This window comes from Panthera tigris, chromosome B3, assembly GCF_018350195.1.
Source record: "Panthera tigris isolate Pti1 chromosome B3, P.tigris_Pti1_mat1.1, whole genome shotgun sequence".
Lineage (NCBI taxonomy): Eukaryota > Metazoa > Chordata > Mammalia > Carnivora > Felidae > Panthera > Panthera tigris.
Genome location: NC_056665.1, coordinates 41059630 through 41080054, shown reverse-complemented (window position 1 = coordinate 41080054; position 20425 = coordinate 41059630). Strand labels below are relative to the sequence as shown.

At 48.6% G+C, this 20425-nt stretch overlaps 1 protein-coding gene and 1 non-coding gene across 5 annotated transcripts in view; both read right to left on the bottom strand.

Annotated features, from left to right (window-relative positions):
* Positions 1-1116: 1116 nt before the first annotated feature.
* DAPK2 (death associated protein kinase 2) overlaps positions 1117-20425 on the bottom strand; it is a 121020-nt gene continuing 101711 nt past the window's right edge. For 2 of the 4 annotated variants that reach the window (XM_042988675.1, XM_042988674.1), the window contains exons 8-12: positions 19764-19916; positions 18701-18746; positions 5982-6071; positions 5789-5872; positions 1118-3379 (exon numbers count right to left, since the gene is read on the bottom strand). In XM_042988675.1, the coding sequence (XP_042844609.1) occupies positions 3299-3379; positions 5789-5872; positions 5982-6071; positions 18701-18746; positions 19764-19916 (454 nt within the window). In that variant the 3' untranslated portion in view covers positions 1118-3298. Of the gene's footprint in view, positions 3380-5784; positions 5873-5981; positions 6072-18700; positions 18747-19763; positions 19917-20425 lie in introns of all 4 variants that reach the window. The other 2 variants (XM_042988677.1, XM_042988676.1) reach the window with 2 other exon arrangements.
* Positions 7863-7996, bottom strand: LOC122239967. Its single transcript, XR_006219352.1, has one exon. It is a non-coding gene; the product is annotated as a small nucleolar RNA SNORA5 (small nucleolar RNA).

Below are 20425 nucleotides of genomic sequence, written 5' to 3'. Positions count from 1 at the left end.
ACTGTATGTGGTTTTCCGGGATGCTTTTTTCACTCAACACTGTTTCTCCAGGAACAGTAGAGAAGAATGTGGATTGCAGGGTAGGCAAAACTGGGCTGAAATCTAGATCCCAAGTACTCAAGCTGTGTGATTGCATGCAAATTTCTTAACTCTGCTGAGTCTCAGCTTCCTCATCTGTATAAATGGGGTTCTTGTTCCCCTGACAAGGTTATGCAGAGGGTTTAGTGAAAGCCTGTATGTCAAGTGTTCCTCCTGCGGAACAGGTTTTTAAAAATTACTGTGAGCTCTGTTTTTTTTTTTTTTTTTTTTCCTCTTATTTTTCTTCTAGCTCAAGGGTGGAGGTCACTGGTCCGGGGGTGGGAGGGTGGGGGTGGGGAATCCTTACAAAATTACTTCTCCCTAGATAATATAATCAACTGTTTTTTAGATTAAGGACTGGGAACATGAATTTTATTCAGTAAGTGAAGACATTACTAAAGTATGTACTTCAGCTATATATTATGACTTGCTAATGGAAGGAGGGGGAGACAGAACTGGTGGGGGAAAGGGAAAAACAGGAAGAAACTATTAGTGGAAGGTCACCAACTGTGTTTCTGCTTTTTGAAATGTCAATTACCCATTGTTCACGACTCTTCAACTGCTCCCATCCCTCAGCCCATTAAGGTTTGCTTAGAATGGGATCCTCTCAACAGACCACCAAAGAAGACATTATTCTTTGGGGTCCAGCTACAGTGAACAGAACAATGTCGGGATGACAACAAGCTGGGAACCAGATGGAAAGAAAGTTGTACAAGCCTCTGCCCGATAAAATTCCTTGTGATTCCTCAATTCAGCTCTTTTCACATGTACCTACATGTCCATACATCATAGGGCTTGACTTTTCTTTCATAGAAATTTTGTGGTTCACCTCTTATGATAGGGCCTTTATTTGCTTCCAAAGTAAGGTTTTCAGCAAATAAATATGTGACTGGAAAAGGCAAGTGCACTCTAAGATCTGGAGTCAGGAAAGCTGGTGAGATTGACATTAAAACACAGTGCGCTAAAATATTTATGTGTGCATTTGTGAAATATTAATGTGGCATCCTGCAAACACACAGGCAAACACTCCGGGGCAGGGCCCCCTCAGATCTCTTTGAAGACTTGCCTTTTAACCGAGCACAGCTTTCATCACTGGAAAATTCCATCCGCCTCAGAGCACACTGTGGTCTCTTTCGGCCTTGAAGTGTCAGCTGGCCAACACATCCTTCTTCAGAGCTAACCCAACATACCTGGTTCCCGTGGGCCAGCTGCTCCCCTCATCTTCACACCTGGAGGGTACCCGCCATCTGCCAGCAGAGAGGCCACAGGGACTGAGACTCTCTATGGCAGTGGCATGGGCGCCTGGCTTTTTCTGGCTGCTGGCCCCTGGAGGCATCCTCAAAGTCCCCCCACTACCACACTTTACTTCCCAGGAGCTCCCACTGAGCCCCTGTTCCCCCAGCCACAGCCAAGAGCCTCTCACAGGCCCAGGGGCCTTGAACGTGGCTCCCAGCATCAGCCATTCTCCAGAGGCTGTTGCGAGGCACGGAGCTGGTCCTGCCCGAGAACTGGGGACACCCGGGAACTACAGGTCAGCTGCAGGACTTCCTCAACACGCCAGCAGATCCACTCCCTTTCTCTCTGGAAGATTTTCTGAAACTGGACTGCCTTTCTGTGCCTGTGGGGCCATTTTGCTCTGGATCCATGCACTAGCTAAAGGCAGTTTGGCCCCCTGGCTTCAAACCTGCTGCTGACATAGGGAAAGGATGACTCCCTGTTCCCTGGGCCTTTTCTTTTCTTTTCTTTTTTCCTTTGCCCCATTCACCTTCCAAAACTTCCCCTTTCTTCCCACCTCTTCTCACATACTTTCTCAGCCTCAGTGCCTCAACCCTGATCTCTGGCTTCTAAGGACCTTCTCTTGGGTTTCTGGTCAGCATCACCATTCATTCGACCTGGAAAGCAGGGCCCAGATTTCCAGTTCATTAACGTTCCCTTATCATGCTCACCCCAGGGTCCATGTAACCCACCTCTTTTCCTCTCCTTTCTCCCTGTGGGTTTCTCTGCCCTTCTTCCTCTACATCTTTCAAAAGCCCCCGCCCCTATCTTGGCCATAGTTGGCAGGTGTATTTATTTCCGGAGACTGCCCTAACAAAGTGGCACAGACTGGTGGCTTAAACAACAGAAATTTATTTTCTCATAGCTTTTGAGGCCCTTAGTCTGAGATAGAGGTATTGGCAGGCTTATTTTCTTCTGAGGCCCCTCTCCTTACCTTGTAGCTGGCTGTCTTCTCCCTGTGTTGTTACATTGTCTTTCTCTGATGTCCCAGTCTCTTCCTCTTGTAAGGACACCAGCACATTGGACCAGGCCCCATCCCAATGACCTCATTTTAACTGAATTACCTCTTTAAGATCCTCTCCCCAAATACAGTCATATTCTGTGGTACTAGAGGTTGGGAGACACAATCAAGCCCGTATCAGCAGTAGTGATAGGAGTAGTGGCAGAGGTGGTGCAGGCATTATATGCTGTATCTGCAATGATCTGGGGGGATGGAAACCCTTAAGGAAGGATATAGAAGGCAGGTGCCCTATAGTCCAGAGGGCATGGTTCAGTGTGACCTTCTGAGGTACTGTCCACTCAGCACCCCAACCTTGGGGGCTCCCCCAGACTCATAGGCACCTGAGCTAAAGAAAACCAGATGGGGATAGCCCTAAAAGAAGCCAAGCACCAGGTAAAACCAGAAGTTTAATAAAAATTTTAAAAAAATTACAATACAGTGGGCTGCTTTAGAAGGTCAAATATGTTGGTCTGCCCAACAGGCTGATTCCATGTGGGTTCTGGGAAGTCACAAGATTGGTCCCTCACACCCTAAGATTCACTTCACTCACTTGTCTTGCTCCCATGGGGGAGGCCTCTGTCTTTCTGGTGTAATTTTTGACCAGGCTAGCTCTGAACTCCCTCATCCGGTGAGAAAAACCTGCCTAAGTCTGACCTTCCCCCATGATGATGACATTCATTTGCATTATTTTCTCAAGTCCACACCTCAGCCCAGGTTCTGAGGTCGGCAGACAGGCGAAAGCCATTTTCTGGAGAATAAGAGCTTTGGGAATGCTGGAGCCTCCTTCATAGGAGACAGCCACCGCTCCCAGGGGCTCCCGGCTCCCCTGGAAATTCTTCTGAGCCCTGCAGGCCCATCTGTCTTGCAAAGTCTTCAGGGACGCAGAATGCCTAGGTGCTGGTGACAAGCGGAGACCCAGAGTCTGCAAGGAGAGAGCCGGGCCAGCTAGGAGGTACTGCTTCTCCTCCGAGGGTGGAGAGCTTTCCTCTTGGCGATGTCCTCCTCTGTGTCACTCTCACAATTCCTCTGGGAAAAAGAGAAGCCCAGAGCAAGAGCGTCACGAGAGGCCAGGGATGGAGTTGTGCTGGGCAGCCTGGGCCTATGCACCTGGGCCAGGGGCCTGCAAGCCAGGGAAGTGGATGTTGAGGCGAAGGCTGTTACTCTGTCCAGAGTCTGGGGGTGGATTGGGTGGGGGTGGGGAGGGGCCTGGAAATGGGGCCAGACCACTGCCTTGAGGCCTCCATCCCAGGAGGAAGGAAAGCAGGTAGTGCTTCTAGGGGAAACCAGGCACCAAGAGAAGCCAAATCATCATCATAATAATGAAAATAGTATCTGGTGTTCTCTGTAGCCGCCACATAATCAAGCCCACTTGGATACATGCTCTGTGGGTTGAGTGGCCTCCTGAACTCAGCCTGGAGAGAACGGGAAGCAGGGATGAGCCATGGGGACCTCACCAAGCTCTGATGGCCACTGTTCCACACCCCCTCTGCTCTGACTGGCTTAGGCCGCACCTTTGGCAAGCCTTGCCAGGGACAGGGCCTCTGTGCTCCATCTTTATGAAAGAGGAAAAGAGTAAAGTGCATTCCATGGCTAAACCAGAGTCAAGGCAGCCATCCTGGAGGTCATTACTTTTTCATTCAGTTACATCAGTCTAATCAAATTATTAACATTTATTAAAAGAGGCACCAATCAGAAAGACATCTGCTTTCTAAACATCTGCTGTCAGATGTTCAAATTTAAGGCTCCCTGAAAAAAAGGACCTATTATTTATTGTTGTTGTTGTTGTTATTATTATTTAAAGGAAATTCCCTTTTGGAAAACTGTAGAATAGATGTCTGGGACCCAAGCCTTCCTTCTCCACCTGTAGAACGAGCTATTGAACTGATGATGCTGAGTGCTTGAATAAAAAGAGGACTGTTCTTAAGTATTTGCACAAGGACAAAAATTAAGAAAGAAATACAAATTCTTTCTAATTATCCTCTAGTCCTCTCTCTCCATGGCCTGAATTTTCAGAGCAACTCATGTGCCATGTTCCTTCCCAGAGCCTTCTCTCCTTCCCCTGGCATAAGCCAGTTGGAAATCCAAGGTCAAGATCAACTTGAGCCAAGTCCATCCTGGACCAAGCCTAGCTAGAACAATAAAAATAACTCAAGCTCTGCTGAATAGCAACTTTTTAGCATGAGTCAGAGCCAAACAATGAAAAAGTAAGCTGGGGGAAAGTCTGCCTGTCATTAGCAGGGATTTTCAGAGGGACAGTCCTGTCCCTTTGAATGGCAGATGAGGAAAGCAGTTAGAGAAGGGACATGTCTTGGCCAAAGCCATACAGTTGTTTTGGGCCTCTGGAGCCATAAATCCTTAAAGCAAGAGCAAGAATCAACAAGAGCTTAGGCTGAAGAAAGAGGATCCCCTCCTGGGGTGGGGGGAGAGAGTCACCGTGCCAGGTCCTGGGATGCAGCCCGAGTGCGAGCGTGGTATGTCCTGAGGCTGTTCAGCGTTGGCTGCCCACCCATCTCAGGCAGCCGCTCTTCCTGAACAGGAGTCGCCTCTGTCCTGACCTGTGCCATCCCAGACATCTCTGGGGCCTCACCACATTTGACGAGTACTGGGGAACATCTGTCCAGAACACCTCTATTGGCTGAAATACTAACACTGCCTTCTGAGGCACTGGCACTGCACTTTAAAGTCTACGGGGAGATTTTAATCCATATTAAGCACATATAATGCCAGGCTCCAAGAATATGTCATCATTTAATCCTTGTGACGACTCTGTGAGGTAGGAACTGTTGTTAACCCCATTTTACAAGTGACAGCATTTCAGCACAGAGAGGTTAAGTATTTTCCTCAAGGTCACACAGCTAGTAAGTGGCAGATGCGAATCCTGAAAGTCTGGTTCCAGAAGCCACGCTCTTGACCAATTTAAGTTCCTCATTTTAAATGTACACAAAACAGTAGCAAGCTAATCAAATATCATCTAAATATTATTATTATTATTATTATTGGCAATCTAAAGCAAAACAGAAATGGAAAAATTGAAAAATGAATATGAAGCTCCCATTCTACAGCAGATCTTTGGATTGCCAGGTATAAATTGTGGATTGACTGTGGTGATTTTATTATTCAGAGTCCTCAAGGCTCCAACAGGCTACAAGTCCTCAGGGGGAGACTAGGGCAGTGAAATGGCAGCAGCAGTACCTTTGAAGGTGAGCCAGGAAAGGATTCAAGATCCTGCAGGAGCTCATGCTGCCCATCGGAGGCCCCCCACCCAGCACCACCCCAGCGGTCCCCCGGAATATGCAGCCTCTGCCCATCACACACGCGGAGGACAGGATGAGCAGAACTGGTGGGAAACAGTTAGGGCCCACCTGCTCCCTTCCATCCCCAAGCTGCAGGCCACCCCAGAATTCCACCCAACAAGACAACACTGCATTTACCTACCAGGTCCTCATCCGGCCTCAGATGCACCTTCTTCATCAGGGAGCGGGTGAGGTGGTTACACAAGGAGACGATGCTGAAGGAGAGCTGAGGGAGACAGAAAAGGAACTGCCTGGTGAGAATGTGCACAGGGACCCTGGAGGGAACCAGGAACCCACCGGTGCCCCCTGCCCCCCACCCCTGAACCCTGACACACCTTCCATCGCCTGCGGACATACTGCTTCTTGAAATTCTCCAGGTTGACCACAGACTCCCTGCGGACCAGGGCTTGCTGGTTGTCCACCGGCTGGGAGACAAAGCAGAGCATGGTGGCTGACACAGGGCTTGGGTCGGCAGCCACCCCCTTCTCCACACCCCCGACCACATGCCATCTTTAGCCTGACTTTGGCACCTCCTCATTGGGCAGGGCATGCACAGGGACAACACACTCAGGGCAAGGGTTACAGATGTCTCAGCTGTTCAGGAGACGGCCCTGGTGCCCCTGAGCTATTATTACCGCAGCCGGATATACACTCTGGCTGGGCTGGAGAATCGGCCCCCCAGAGGGGAAGAATGAGAGGCAGGGCCTTCAGTCACAGCTCACTTTAGGGAAGGGTCATTGGACAGCAGTCTAGGATGCCCACTGTGCACTGGGCTGGTTCTGGGCTTAGCAAAACAGATGCTTTGTTGGAAAACAGAAGCTTAATACCCCATTCAAAAGTACATTGAAAAGGGTCGCCTGGGTTGCCCCGTCAGTTGAGTGTCCGACTTCGGCTCAGGTCATGATCGCACAGTTCATGAGTTTGAGCCTCACATTGGGCTCGCTGCTGTCAGCACAGAGCCCGCTTCAGACCCTCTGTCCCTACTTCTCTTCTTTACCCCTCCCCCGTTTGTGCTCTCTCTCTCTCTCTCTCAAAAATAAATAAACATTTAAAAACAAACAACAACAAAAAAAGTAAATTGAAGGAAATAGGGGCTTCGGTGGAGGTTGAGAGGAGATGGGATATATCATTGCCTTTCACAGCTTGGCAGTCAAAGCTCAGCTTAAATCCTGGCTTCTCCAACAAGCCTGACATGGCTTCTCTGAGCCTCGGTTTTCTTATCTGTTTTATGGGGATAACATAATTGACATAAAAAACTGGATATATTTAAGCAAACAATTTGATGACTCCATTCCCTCTTGAATTCCTCTCTTTCTGTAAAACAGGCTTTCCTAGATCCAGAGATGGATTTCGGAGGTTCTATGAACCTCCTGAAATGCTCTGCAAATTTTAGCATGTAAACTTGTACATGAATGTTCAGAGCAGCATTATTCATAAAAGCCAAAAAATGGAAACAGCTGAAATGTGCATCACCTGATGAGTGGATAGACAAAATGGAATATATCCATACAATGGAATATAATTCAGAAATATTATTCATAAAAAAGAATGAAGTACAGTTGACCTTGAACAATGCAGGGTCAGGACACTGAATTCCCATGCAGTCAAAAATCCACAATATAACTTTTAACTCCCCCACAACTTAATTACTAATAGCCTCCTGTTGGCTGGAAACCTCACCGATAACATAAACAGCAGACTGACAAATATTTTGTATGTTCTATATTTCACATACTGTATTCTCACAAAAAAAGTAAGCTAGAGAAAAGAAAGTATTATTAAGAAAATTGTAAGGATGAGAAAATACATTTACAGTGCTATACTGTATTCATAAAAAATATCCACTTGAACGTGGACCCTCATAGTTCAAACCTGGGTCGTTCGAGCGTCCACTGTCCTGGCACATGCTACAACGTGGATGAACCTTGAAGACATTATGTTGAATGAAAGCGGTCAGGCACAAGAGGCCACACACTGTAGGATTCTATTTACATAAAATGCCCAGAATAGGCAAATCGATAGAGACAGAAATCAGATTAGTAGTTGCCGGGACTGGAGAGAGGGGAGGGTGGGAGAGGCCTCTGAAAAGGTATGAGGTTTCTTTTTGGAGTGACAAATTGTCCTGGGGTTAGAGGGTGATGACTATTGCATAACCTTGTGAAGATACTAAAGACTACTGACTTGCATACTTTTATTTTATTTATTTATTTTTTTCTTGGTGTCTGTGACCGAATTTATCTCTGAGGCCCAGCACAGAGGATCAGGGCCCATGAGCCACGGTGTTTCTGTGGCAGCCTTTCGGGCCAGCACCTGCCATGGACGGGCGGGCCCTGAATTTGACACGGCTGCTTGACTTGCATACTTTTAAATGATGAATTTTATGGTATGTGAATTATATCTTAATAAAAATTTCACTTGAATGCATGTGTACAGATATACGTTTCTTCTGAGGAGAGCTGACAGATTTCATCCATTCTCAAAAGAATTCTGTGGTCTCAACAAATGAACTGCCCAGGATGATACATGTGGTCCCATCCAGCTCAATTTTTCTGTCTGCTCCGACAGCCTCCTCACAGCAATGCCTCATTTGCCGCGCCCCCCCCCCCCCCCCCCCCCATTGAATGCTGAGTGACATAGCTCATGGACTCCTGAGTGCTGGTCTTGTCTCCCATCCACACTGGGAGCTCTCCTCCATTTTTGTTTATTTTCCATCATGGCGCTCGGCACCCGGGAAGCCAGTGCATACAGCTGGCCCACACCGCTCGGGACTTAAAATCTTCTGGCAGAAGCCATTTTCCATGTTCACCCAACCCCCGTGCTCCTGGAAGTCCTCCGTGTGTTTCAAAGCCCAGTCCAAACGTAACCTCCTCCAAGACAACTTCCAAAAAGCAATGTCTCTCTCCCTGCCATGACAGAAACACATGTGGGCTCCCTCAATATTTCTCACTGACTTCGGCCAGCTCTGCAGTGGCGTTGTCTCACTAATGAAAAACAACTTGAAGGCACAGAAAGAATTTTCTTCATGGTTTTGTCAATGTCCTCTGGCCCATCTCCTCCCCACCCAGAGCATACACCAGTGGGTGCTTAACAGTTGTATAGTTAAATTGTTTCCCCGAGTTGCTGAAGAGACACTGGAATGAGATCCTAGGACCTGGGACCTGCTTGCTCCTGCCAGTGAGAGGCCCCGGGCACCTGGATCGGCAGCCATGACACCACGACTCCCCACAACTCCGCCTGGGAGCCAGCAGACTTCCGTTGGGGTCAGGGAACAGGGAGGAAAATGCATACAACCTTGACATGGAGCGGGGGGACGAGAAAGCCAGGGGCTGTTCACCCTCCCAAACTAAAACACTCTTTGTGCCAAAGAGTGAAAGAGAATGGGAGGAGGGGACAAGGAAGACAGAGAAAAAGACGAGGGTGCTGAGGGGACCACCAGGCCAAGGTCTCGCAGCTCTTTCCTTAACTGCCTCTCACTTCCTCTGCCGCACCTGCAAGCCTAGCCCTGGGTCTAGGTCTCACCTGAGGGGAGATGCAAAAGAGGGCGGAGCCTGACTTTTCTGGTATCAAAGCCTTCCAGCAGCTTCCTGGCTCTCTTGATGGAACCCAACAAGCTCATCCAGACCCCTGAGGCCTGTACCATCTGGGTTTTTCTCCAACCAATTTCCTCCCTGTCTCCTTTCTGTTGCTGTGTCTCCCATCGCACAGTCTGCTTGCTGGCCCAGGAGCCCCAAATCTCAGGGTCTTTGCCCTTGCTCCTTCATATATTCACTTGGTCACTTTGTTCAGGTCTTTGCTCAAATGTCACCTCCTCAGGGAGGCCTCCCTTGACCATCCTGTATAAAATAGCATCCCAACTGCCCCCACACAACTCACTGTGCCTGCGCCCTATTTCTTCATAGCACTTGTCGCTACCTGACATTTGATTCTGTATTTGTTTGTTCTGTTTTTTTTTTTTTAACTTTTTACTGCTTATTTGTTTTCAAGGGAGACAGAGAAAATGAGCGGGGGAGGGACAGAGAGAGAGAGGGAGACACAGATTCTGAAGCAAGTTCCAGGCTCTGAGCTGTCAGCATAGAGCCCGATGCAGGGTTCAAACTCACGAACCATGAAATCAGGACCTGAGCCGAAGTCAGACGCTTAACTGACTGAGCCACGCAGGTGCCCCTGCTCTGTGTTAATCTCCCTCTCCTGCACTTCCCAGCAACTAGTATCTCCTTTCCAGGGTGATTTCCTACCTTCCCAACTCACAGAACATTTCTACCTCTAAATTCACCATTGTCTGTGATTCACTTTTGAGCCTAACCCTTGCAGGGGACACTTGCACTTTGCTTGGAGTTTGATGAGGTGGGATCGGACTTCTTTTTATCCACTTACTGATTGACACTCTTGCAGAAGAGAGATGCCTGAACCCCGTGGGCGGAAAGTCAACATGCAGCTAGAGGAATCCCATTAATAAGAATCCTACCTTCCAACTAGTCCAGCAGTGGAGCAACAAGGCCCAACTAAAATATGAGGGGGGATCATTCCCAGAGGCCATTAAGGGGAAGTGATGCAATTACCTCTAGGGCTCTATGTGCTACACAAAACAGCATGAACTCTGAGAAGGAGGCCACCCAGGCTATAAATCCATCAGGCTGGCCTTTCCTAATCAATGGGCCTCTTTGGTTGCTAAGAGGCTCAAGCAAGTGCTGGTACCATCTAATCCTTGAAAGTCAGAGACATAAATTCTGCAGTGAAATCTGTTCCCAGAAGGAAAGTGGCAGCAACACCATTGATTAAATTAGGGGTGTCAGTAGGGTGGGACTGGGTTCTGCCTCCTCCTGGCCCGGCCCTCTCTGCAAACAGACAGTGCCCACCTTCTAAGCCTGTTGTCCTTTGGGCAGAGAGTATGGGCGATTCTGACCAGGCTCCTAGGAGCATGTTTAGTCTCTCAGAAAAATGTTGGGAAGCGAGTCAAGAAGACAGAACACCGACTGAGTCAGGTTTTGTTTACGGAGATGCAAACGGCTTTGAAACAGTACCGAGGGGTGTGCCAGGTCAACACCCACGTCCACAGAGCAGGGAGATGGAACAACAGCCATTCCCCTGGGCATAAAAAAGGAAGCCTGGCTTTACAGAAGAGGCACTCCAGCCTTTCTCTCAATACCAGGCCTCCTCTAGAAACTGCAAACAGATCGCAAGTTCTCAAACCCCCAACTGTGCCATTTCTCCAGCCCCGTCCTCCACTGGAAGCCAGGGACACCTGAGTACCCACACCCCTCTGCCGCCTCAGTCTGCCACTCCGCCTCCCCCACCAATCTCCCTTAATGGAGTCTTTCCATAGTTTGCATCTCCAACTTCCCCTTTTGCTGGCTAGAGCCTGGGCCCTGCTGGCCTCACTTCCCAGTTTTCCCAGGAAAGGAACATGTGAGGCTGAAGGGGGCCTGAGTGTCAAGTTCCTTATATATGGGTGGGGAGAGCTGTAGAAAGGCTGTGTCCCTGCCAGTTGTTTTATACCTAGAAGAAGCCAATGGAAACACGTGGAAATGCCCCTTTCCTTGCCCGGCCTGGTCTCACTTTTCTTAGTTAGGTCTCAGCCCTTTTAATCCTCTTTTCAGGATCTTCAGGTTTTTTCTTTTCTTTTCTTTTCTTTTCTTTCCTTTCCTTTCTTTCTTTCTTTTTTTTTTTTTTAACGTTTATTTATTTTTGAGAGACAGAGAGACAGAGCATAAGCAGGGAAGGGTCAGAGAGAGAGAGGGAGACACAGAATCCAAAGCAGGCTCCAGGCTCCAAAGCTGTCAGCACAGAGCCCAGTGTAGGGCTCAAAACCACAAACTATGAAATCATGACCTGAGCCGACTGCTTAACCAACTGAGCCACCCAGGTGCCCCAGGACCTTCAGTTTTCTGAGAAATTTTTTGTCTCCAGGAAAAGCTTCAAAAGCTCTCCCTCCTGGACGGTTACAGGAGACAGGAGACCTGAGAGATGTAACCACCAAATAAATGCCAAGTGTGGACTATGTTTAGATCGTGATTTGAACAAACTACAACAGGACATCCTTGCGAAAAGTGGGGACATGGGAGTATGGAATGTGTATCCACATGATATTAAGGAATTATTCTTGGTTTCTGTCAGGCGTGATAATGGCACAGAAGTAATATTAAAAAGAAAGTGCTTAGAAATTCATGCTGAGGAATTTAAGTTAAGTAAGTCCAAAGTTTGCTTTAAAATACTCCGGAAAAAGCCGTGGTGCAGATGAATGGGAGAGGACTGGCCATGACTCGCTCACTGTCAAAGCTGTGTCACAGGCACAGGGAACTCACTGTAACATTCTGGATACTGATGAGAATCTCCCTAACAAAAAATTCGAAACAAAAACTTGCCCTCTGTTAAGTCTCTATAAATCTCCTCTTTATCTCCACTTAACAGTTCCTGGCTCCTGCTCCCAATCTGTGCTCATGCTCATCTCCACCCCGACCCCCAAATTCTACGTGCCACCTTCTCCACAGGCTATGGCTTGGGAAGGAGGTGTTGGAGGGGGCACCTTCCCTGAGAATGTTTCTGCCCCCTGATGCCCCTCTTACTCTTTCTCAGTCAGAATTCTTCTCTCTCCCGTCTTCTGGAATACTAGGTATCTCTATTTTACCACTTCTCATGGCCTTTCCCATCTCCCAGTTGGGGTCCCCAACTGTTCCAGACACTGAGTCTTTTATTCAGGGGCTGTCTTGTCCTTATCTGTCACCTCCCTTCAGAGCCAGAGCACAATCAGTGTTTGTTCAAATGAACTGGCCCCTTCTGCTCCTCAAATGTACCCACTGCTGGGTCTTCCTCTACAGAGCAAAGAATCTTCTCCACAGGCCAAGAGTTTCACAGACAAAGGAGAAAAGGCCATTCAGTCCCACAGACATTTACAGAGGCTGGCAGTGGGGGTGGGTGCAGGGCACACAGCTACCTCCTACATGGGCCGACTGCTGCATGACGGAATGAGGTGGGAAGCCACCATCTTCATAATCACCTTTAGGGGAGGGTGGGTGATGTGAGGAGAGGACTCATGGGGGAGACTGGCTTCTCTTGTCATTATTACTCCGCCCCATCCCTTCTCTGCCAGCCTCCTACAGCTGCAGAATCACCTGTTACCACACCTTTTCCACCTTTCCTAACACAAAGCTGAGTTACCATGTGCCACGGGTATTCAGCTCAGAGCAGGGACAGGCTGCTGCCTTCCCAAGGTGCTGACTCTCCAGCTTCCTTGGGAACCCATGATCAGGAAGATGTCACACACTCAGCCTGCCCTCCCCAACAGCCCAGGGTGGCATTTGCACAGAGCACAGAGGCCAACCTCTCACTGCCTGGTAAATGAAAACTCCTCCTTCATGGCAGATGGGTCTAGCAGCACCCCCCCCCCCAGGACTTCCTCCCTCTAGGTCCCAGTGAAACATTCCCCTCTTGACACCCCCTCAGGCCACTGTCAGCCCCACCCTACCCTTGACTCCATGTTAAAATGCCAGCTGTGAACATGTGGTGGGGAGTCAGGTGGATTCTCTGACATTCCACAGGCCTCCTTGGGCTCCCCCTCAGTATCAGGTTCTGATGCCAAAGGGTGAGGAGAGTTGGACTGGCCAGGGAACAGAGGAAGGTCATGGTCTCCTCCTCCACCTTCCCTGAAAGACTTGGGAGCACTTCTTAGTTTATTTCGACTTGTCTTTGGAAACTCTTAGTACAGAAAAGGGTCTGCTTATAAAACACCTAAATAATAAATAGTTAGTAATGACTAGATATGATCACAGAGAAGATGAGTCCACTACTGTGAGGAGAATCACTTATGGTTCTGACTCCGGCTTTGGGGATGACCCTCTGGGTGACTTCAGGCAGGCCCTGTCCTGTCAAATGCTGTAAAGTGAAGGTGTCTGATGGTCCACCTCTCAGTACAAACAGTGAGTGACTCATGCCTCGATTCTCAACTAACTACCTTCCCCTCTCTGTTTCCAGTCTCTCCAAATCAAATCATCCTCAACATCTTACTCCTTTAAGTGCATTTTATTTGGACTTTCACAAGAAAGTTTAACCTGAGTTATTCAATTGGGGGCTTCCTTTCCTGAGGAAATCTGGCTATATGAGGTCAAGGTCTACTGACATAGCCAAAGGGACCTTTAATATCTGCAGTGTCTTCATGCCAAATGAGTACATCACATCTCATGACAGGGCAAGTAAGTTCTTGGAGAGACTGTAGACAGGTCACTTGTACCCAGTCTCCCAGGCAAGACACAGGAAAAAGGGCTTTGCTATCTTCCATTGATCCCAAGATACACAGTTTTGGATCTCTGAAATCAGGACTTCTTTCCCATCAATGGCATTATGTCATTACTGTCAGTCTGAAACAAAGGCAGGTGTTTCAGAAGATGACCACACCGCTTCTGCCAGACATTGGGGGCCATTCAGCCTCAGACTGTATGACATTAGATTCTCTAACTGAAGTTCCTTTGGATCACACTGATTGTGCAAATTCAGAAAGCAAACCTGTGTGAATTCCACACACGTGGGGCCCCTCTTGTCAGGGGGGATTTTCCATCCCTCCATCTAGCATGAAGGGTGAAAGACTCAGGTTTCCTTGCCTTCCCTTTTTGCATGGTGGCTTTATTTCTCATTTACCCTCTCAGTGAGGGCGTCCCAGCTTTGAGGAGAGGGGAAGCGGTCTCCTCTTGCACTTGGCTTTGTTCTTTCTTATTTTTGGTATATAAAATAACAACTCATCTTATATTTGATGGAAATATGGTCTCTTATATTTGATGAAAAAAGTTTCTGTAACCAATGTTATATACAATATTTGAAATGATCTGGCATGATAATGGAAAAGGAGGTAGGGTTCTGAAAAAATGGTTGCATGGGGTCAAAATCTCATGTCTCCTCCTAAACCACTTGCCATCTGTGCTGCTCTCTGGACATCCCCTCCCCCGCCCAGCACATCAGGCTGTTGACTAGCCCAGCACCCATCATGGTTCCCTATGACTCTTGGGATAAAGGCAGAGCTCTTTGATACGGCAAAGTACCAATGGTCGTGCATCCTCCCCAGTCACATCTACACCATATACACACCTTATCCTCTCCCCTCCAGCTTTCTGTCCGTGCAATTTCAGCTTCCCATGCCCTCTCTACCACAGAGCCCTGGCATGACAGCTCTGTCAGGAACACTTCTTTCTCCCTGGTTTGCTTAGCTGACCTCACCTCCAGCATCACCACCTCAGGGAGGCCTTTCCTGACTAGATCAAACCCCCATAGCATGCTTGTGCAGCACTACATCCTTCTCTTTCATAGCGTGTGTCCCACCTGCAGCCCTACATCTGTAGAATGTTCTTGTTTAATGCTGGAATCCTTTACCTGACTGTCAACTCCATGAAGGCAGGAAAGGAGCCTGTTTTCACTCAATAGTGTATCCCCTGTGCCAGGCTGAGTGCCTGGCAGGTGCTCAATAAACATTTGTCAATGGATATATGGATGAATCTGGGTGTCTCTGCCCTATAATTAAAGAGTAAACTCCGGAGCCTGTGGCAGTTAGGGGAAGCAGAAAGAGCAACAGACATATCATCAGAAGGCCTCCACTTTTGCCACTACAGTGACCTTGGGCAAATCACATCCTCTCTGTTTCCTCAATTCCAAATTGGGAATAACACTTACCCTGCCTATCTGACAAGGGTGTTCTGTGAGTCTGTGTAGTAACTTTGAAATGATACAATCCGGTCCCTCACCCCCAAGCTTCTAGCACAGTGCTGGGCCCACACTCTGTCCATACGAGCTGGCTGATGTCCCTCCTTTAGGAAAAAGGAGAGGACATAATACAGTCCTCAAGAAGGTGTGCTTGAAGCCTGGAGTCAAGAAGGGACCACTGAGCCTGTGCTTTCCAGTCTTAAACGCTCTGGAATTTCTCAGCCCTTTCAGGGCTATGTCCTAGTACATAAGAAAAGGGATCTTCTTGTTGAGTCCCTTTTTGTCTTCATTTCTAACACAAGGCTGGGGCCCTCAGTCAGAAGGGGGGAAAGTGGAGAAGGGGGATGCCCCTTCCATCCTGCTGAAAATCAGCCAGGGACAGGGCTGGATGGGAACAGAGAACTGCATCTTCTAGGACCTGTTTCTTGGGACAATCGTTTAAAGGTATGAGACATTCCACCAATACCTGTCAGAATACATGAAATAAATACATGAAGCTACTAACGTTTCCTCTGGAGCTGAACTGTAATGTTAAGGTGGATATTTATAGCAAAGTCTCCCTATTTCTCCATATACCTCTTATGAGGGTCGGGCATCCTAGGTTTCTGTCTCATCTGCATCAACTAGCTATGAAAGACCTTGGGTAAGTCATTTTTCCTCTCAGAGTCAATTTCCTCATCAGTTACATGGAAATAATAGCAACAACAAGAATAATACCATCCACCTTTCTGCTCAAGGAGTTCTTTTAAAGATCAAAGACAGTGCTTGGTAAGTGAAAAGTCAGTGCAAATGAAAGGTAATATTTTTCTGTGCATTTTAAATTCCTCCTTCTGCAGCAGGAAAGCACCAAACTGGCTTATTGTTATCCCTACTTAGCTCAAAGATTACCCAAGATCTGCAATTTATTAAGACATATAGGTGGGAGGTGAGATGTGAAGAAATCCATTATCACAGATCAATTACAAGCATCTCCCCGGGCCAGCCATCCTCCCTCTGGAAAAGGGTAGGCTGAGAGGTACTCATTCTCAATTGTTTTAATAGCTTGGCTGCTCCACCAGCCACCTCCCAGAAAACCAGGTTGGTGAGAGGAGGTGCAGAATGAGTAACTAGCTAGCGCCTTCCTGATTCTGGATTCTGTGAAGGGGGTGGAGGGCTATGCTACATACACACACCCTAAGGATAATTCTAGCTGATGCTCTGGCAGGGCACTTGGGAACACGCTTCTGCAAATCATCCAGGATGCATTACTGACTAGATTCTGGTGCTCAGAGTTTCAAGCCAGCCAAGACTTCCTTGCTGCATGATCTGTCGAGCTGCTCCACTAGGGACTCCCTGGTGTCCCTGCAGAACACGGAGCCCAGGCCATCTGTGTTCTTACTCTCCAGCTGGAAACTGCCCACCAGTTCCTGGATCCACTGTAGGTCTGCTGAGAGCTCCTGCCTTAAAGCTTCAAACTGTGCCTGCAGATGGTCCAATTTCCTGGCCATGCTTCCGACGCTGGACCCTGTGGCCTGGATGTCTTCTCGTAGGAGCTTCTTCAAGGACTCCACTTTGCGGAACTCGTACTTGAGCTGGGAGAGGTCGTGCCGGGCGCTCTCACTCTCCTCCCGGTACCAAGCTTCCTTCTCATTGTATATGGAGACCAGAGCCTCCACGTCGTCCTGGATGGTGTCATGGGTCCCTGCCAGGGCACGGCATCCCTGGTCCACCTGAGCCACGTCCTCTACTACACGGGCAAAACGCTCAAAGTTGACATAGGTGTTATTGGGAGGCATGCTTGAGTGGCATTTGAGGGTGTATTCTCTTAGGCGCTTGGTCTTCAGCTGGGCAGGCTCTGTCTTCTGCTGTTCCGGGGCTCTGACTTCTCCTTTGGACTGGTGGGTGTTTAGACAGAACAGCCAGAATTAAGTTGATGCCAAATCCAAAGCGCAGTTCAAGGTGCAGGAAGAAGGCACACAAGCAGCCTCTTAGGCATTCACTGCATGCATCAGGCCATGGGGAGGACCATGGTGGGATGAGCATCCCCACAGATGATAAAAAAGACTGAAGAGTACGGGGGTGCGGCCTCCATGCTCACTTCAGGGCAGGGTGGTCCATGGCCATTAGAGAAGGTCTCCACACACATAGCATTTAGAGGTGCTCACATAGACAAGCAGGCTATAGCCAGGACTCTGCAGGCATTCACTCCACGGCAGGAGCAGACAAGGCCATGGCTGACAGAGGGAGGCTGAGAGACCTCTCTCCTTCAGGACCAGGTGGCGTCCTGGGCCTCAGCAATACTCAGCATGCTAAGCCCGAGAAGCTGCCTAGCTCTGTGCTCTGGGCTCACTCAAAACCTAGAGGGCCCTTTAACAAGTAGATGAACCTGACCTTCTCCCGAGCACTCCAGCCCTCCCTGCTCTCCATCCTCCATAGCCCTACCTGTGCTGATCTGCATGCTCAGATCAAGCTGGCTAGGCCTCTCATTTAACAATCCAGGTGATTTCCTCCAGGTGAATGGGAAATCTGGTGATGCTCTAGGAGCGCACATCTCATCAATCAGCAGAAGTAGGGCCAGAATCCTGGTCTCCTGATTTCCACCCCACCAAAGTGCCTTTTTTTTTTTTTTAATTTAAGTAATCTCTATGCCCAAACTGGGGCTTGAACTCCCAACCCCAAGATCAAGATTTGCATGCTCTACAAAGTGAGGCAGTCAGACACCCCTGGCCATAGTGCCTTTAACTAGCACTTTACTGTACTGTGAGCAAGACCCTCCACAAACCAGCAGCTGGGAGCCCAATTACAAAGTAGGCCAGGCTGGAGTCCCTCTGTACCCTCCACCTCCCCAGAGGGAGCAGCATCGCCCAGAGGGTGGCCGTCTCTCCTCCCTACCAGGCTTCCATCTCTGAGCCCCATCCCCTGAGGTCTCAAGGTGCCTAAAGAAGCTGACTGACTGGTTGGAGTGTCATCCTTTATTCAGAGCCCCGAAAGTCAGAAAGAAGGAGCCTCGGTTACAAAGTTGACATTTTTAATTGTCATCGATTTCTATCTACAACTTGGGAGCCCCGATTACTGCTTTGAGAATGACAGCAACATTCCCTCTGACAAAGAACACTTTTTATGATGGCCCCAAAGGAAAAGGGTTTCAACTGAGGTTTGTGAGGGCTCCATTTCATAAATCACCTGAGCCCATGAAATATAAATGTAAACCTATAAACCTATTTGAACACACCCAGATCAGTTGGCACCCCCCAACTGGATTTCATCTGTGCCCCAGGGTGGATGTTTCTAGCAAAGGCCTTTCTATGGGCTGCCTGCATCTGGCCACCCCTCCCAGCCCTGGCAGCAGACCGGGGACCCGCCCGCTCACTGGAACGCAACACCATGCCCTTACCGTGATCCAGGGGTGTCTGAGAGCCTCTTCGATTGTGAGCCGTTTCCTGCAATGAGGATCAGAAAACAATGACAATCCATGAATACAGAAGCTGAGAGTGACAGTCTCCATTCTTACTCTTGTCAGACCTGCATTTTGGCATTCTTCGACCACTTCTATCAAACCAGAATAATGGGGGGGATGCAGAGATGGCTGGGGAATGGGCTGAATTCCCTGCATTCCAGAGAAAATGGTCCAGGCGGACCCCTCAGTAGAATGATATTATGACACAAACCCTCATCTCTGGTCCCAAACTTGAAGGGCTTAACACCACACTCTAGGAGAGTCATAAGTGTTCTTGTGAACTTTAGCTCTCCACAGCTAAACTTTTGGTCTATGTTTTTCTATTTGCCTCCCAGATCCCTTCTCTGCCCTTCCCTGCTCAGGTACTATGATCTGACCTAGCACCACCCTTAGATGGGGAAACCAGGCCCCTGAGCTCTCTCTGAAGTCTGTGGGACCAAGAGGACATGACCTTCTAGAATCTGTGGATCTCACTCCTGCCCCATTTAGTCCATGCTCTGGCACCAGGCACCTTACAATTTCCTGCCTATCTCCTACTTTGACTCTTCAGCCACAGGGCTCACCCTGGGCCCTAAGGAGGGGTAGGATCAACAGGTCTCCTATTCTCCCACTTACTGATCCCTCTGAGTCTGCCTCCCCCCCAACTCCCACTTCAAACGGCTTGGAAACTCTGCCACTTTCCTTTTCAAAGACTGTAAAAGACAATGTGTCCTAGAGAAACCTAGGCTGACTTCCAAACACACACACACACACACACACACACACACACACACACACAGAGTTATTTGTATTTGGGCAGGAAAGAAAGCAGAAAGACTTGAGCAAACAAGATGAATGCCAAGTCTCAGCTAATCCACACTTCTCAGCACCAGCCCAGATTAGACCACAATGGTGTGGATGGCAGCCTGTGGCAAAGAAGGAATGGACTAGCACATCTTTGGGGGAGGGGACAGGAGATGGTCAGTACTTGAGAAGCCCGTGCCTTTCTCTGTCACCTTACCGGGTCTCTTTCACCAGAAGCTTCCGGATGAAGTCCTTGGCTAGCTCGCTGGTCTGGCTGAAGAATTCTTCATCAAAGTCGTAACTCACTGCTGTGATATTTGCTAGCGTTTCCTGCTTTGTGTCTCCCAGGAAAGGGGATGCTCCACTTAGGCTGAGCACACAGAGAGGGAACACGTGACTATAGGAAAGTAGATGGAGGTGGAGGTGATACAGTCAGGGAACCCTGACTCATACTATTGCATGGGGATGGGAGGCTCCCAGCAACACCGCCTGCCCACTCTGGGCAGCCAGTCAGCAGCCTTTTCAACAAACTGAGTCTGATTCAAGACACTTACGGAGCTTCTACTAAGTTCTTGACTGAAACTGTGTCTTCAAGGAACTCGAAAGAGGAGGGGAAGAAACAGAGACATGGCTCTTCATAATCCCAAAGAGAACAAAGCAGAATACAATGGAAGACCAGACAAAGGACTAGGGGGGCACAGGACAGAGGGGACATCCAAGTGCAGGCTTCATGGAGAACTGACATTTGTATCAGTTGTGTCCTGAAGAATGAAGAGATTGTCAGTAGAGGAGGAGATGGAAGGTGTTCTAGGCTAAGGGAGCAACTTGAGCAGAGTCTGAGAGATGTGGAAATATGTGGACCAGTAGGACTAGAAGGGT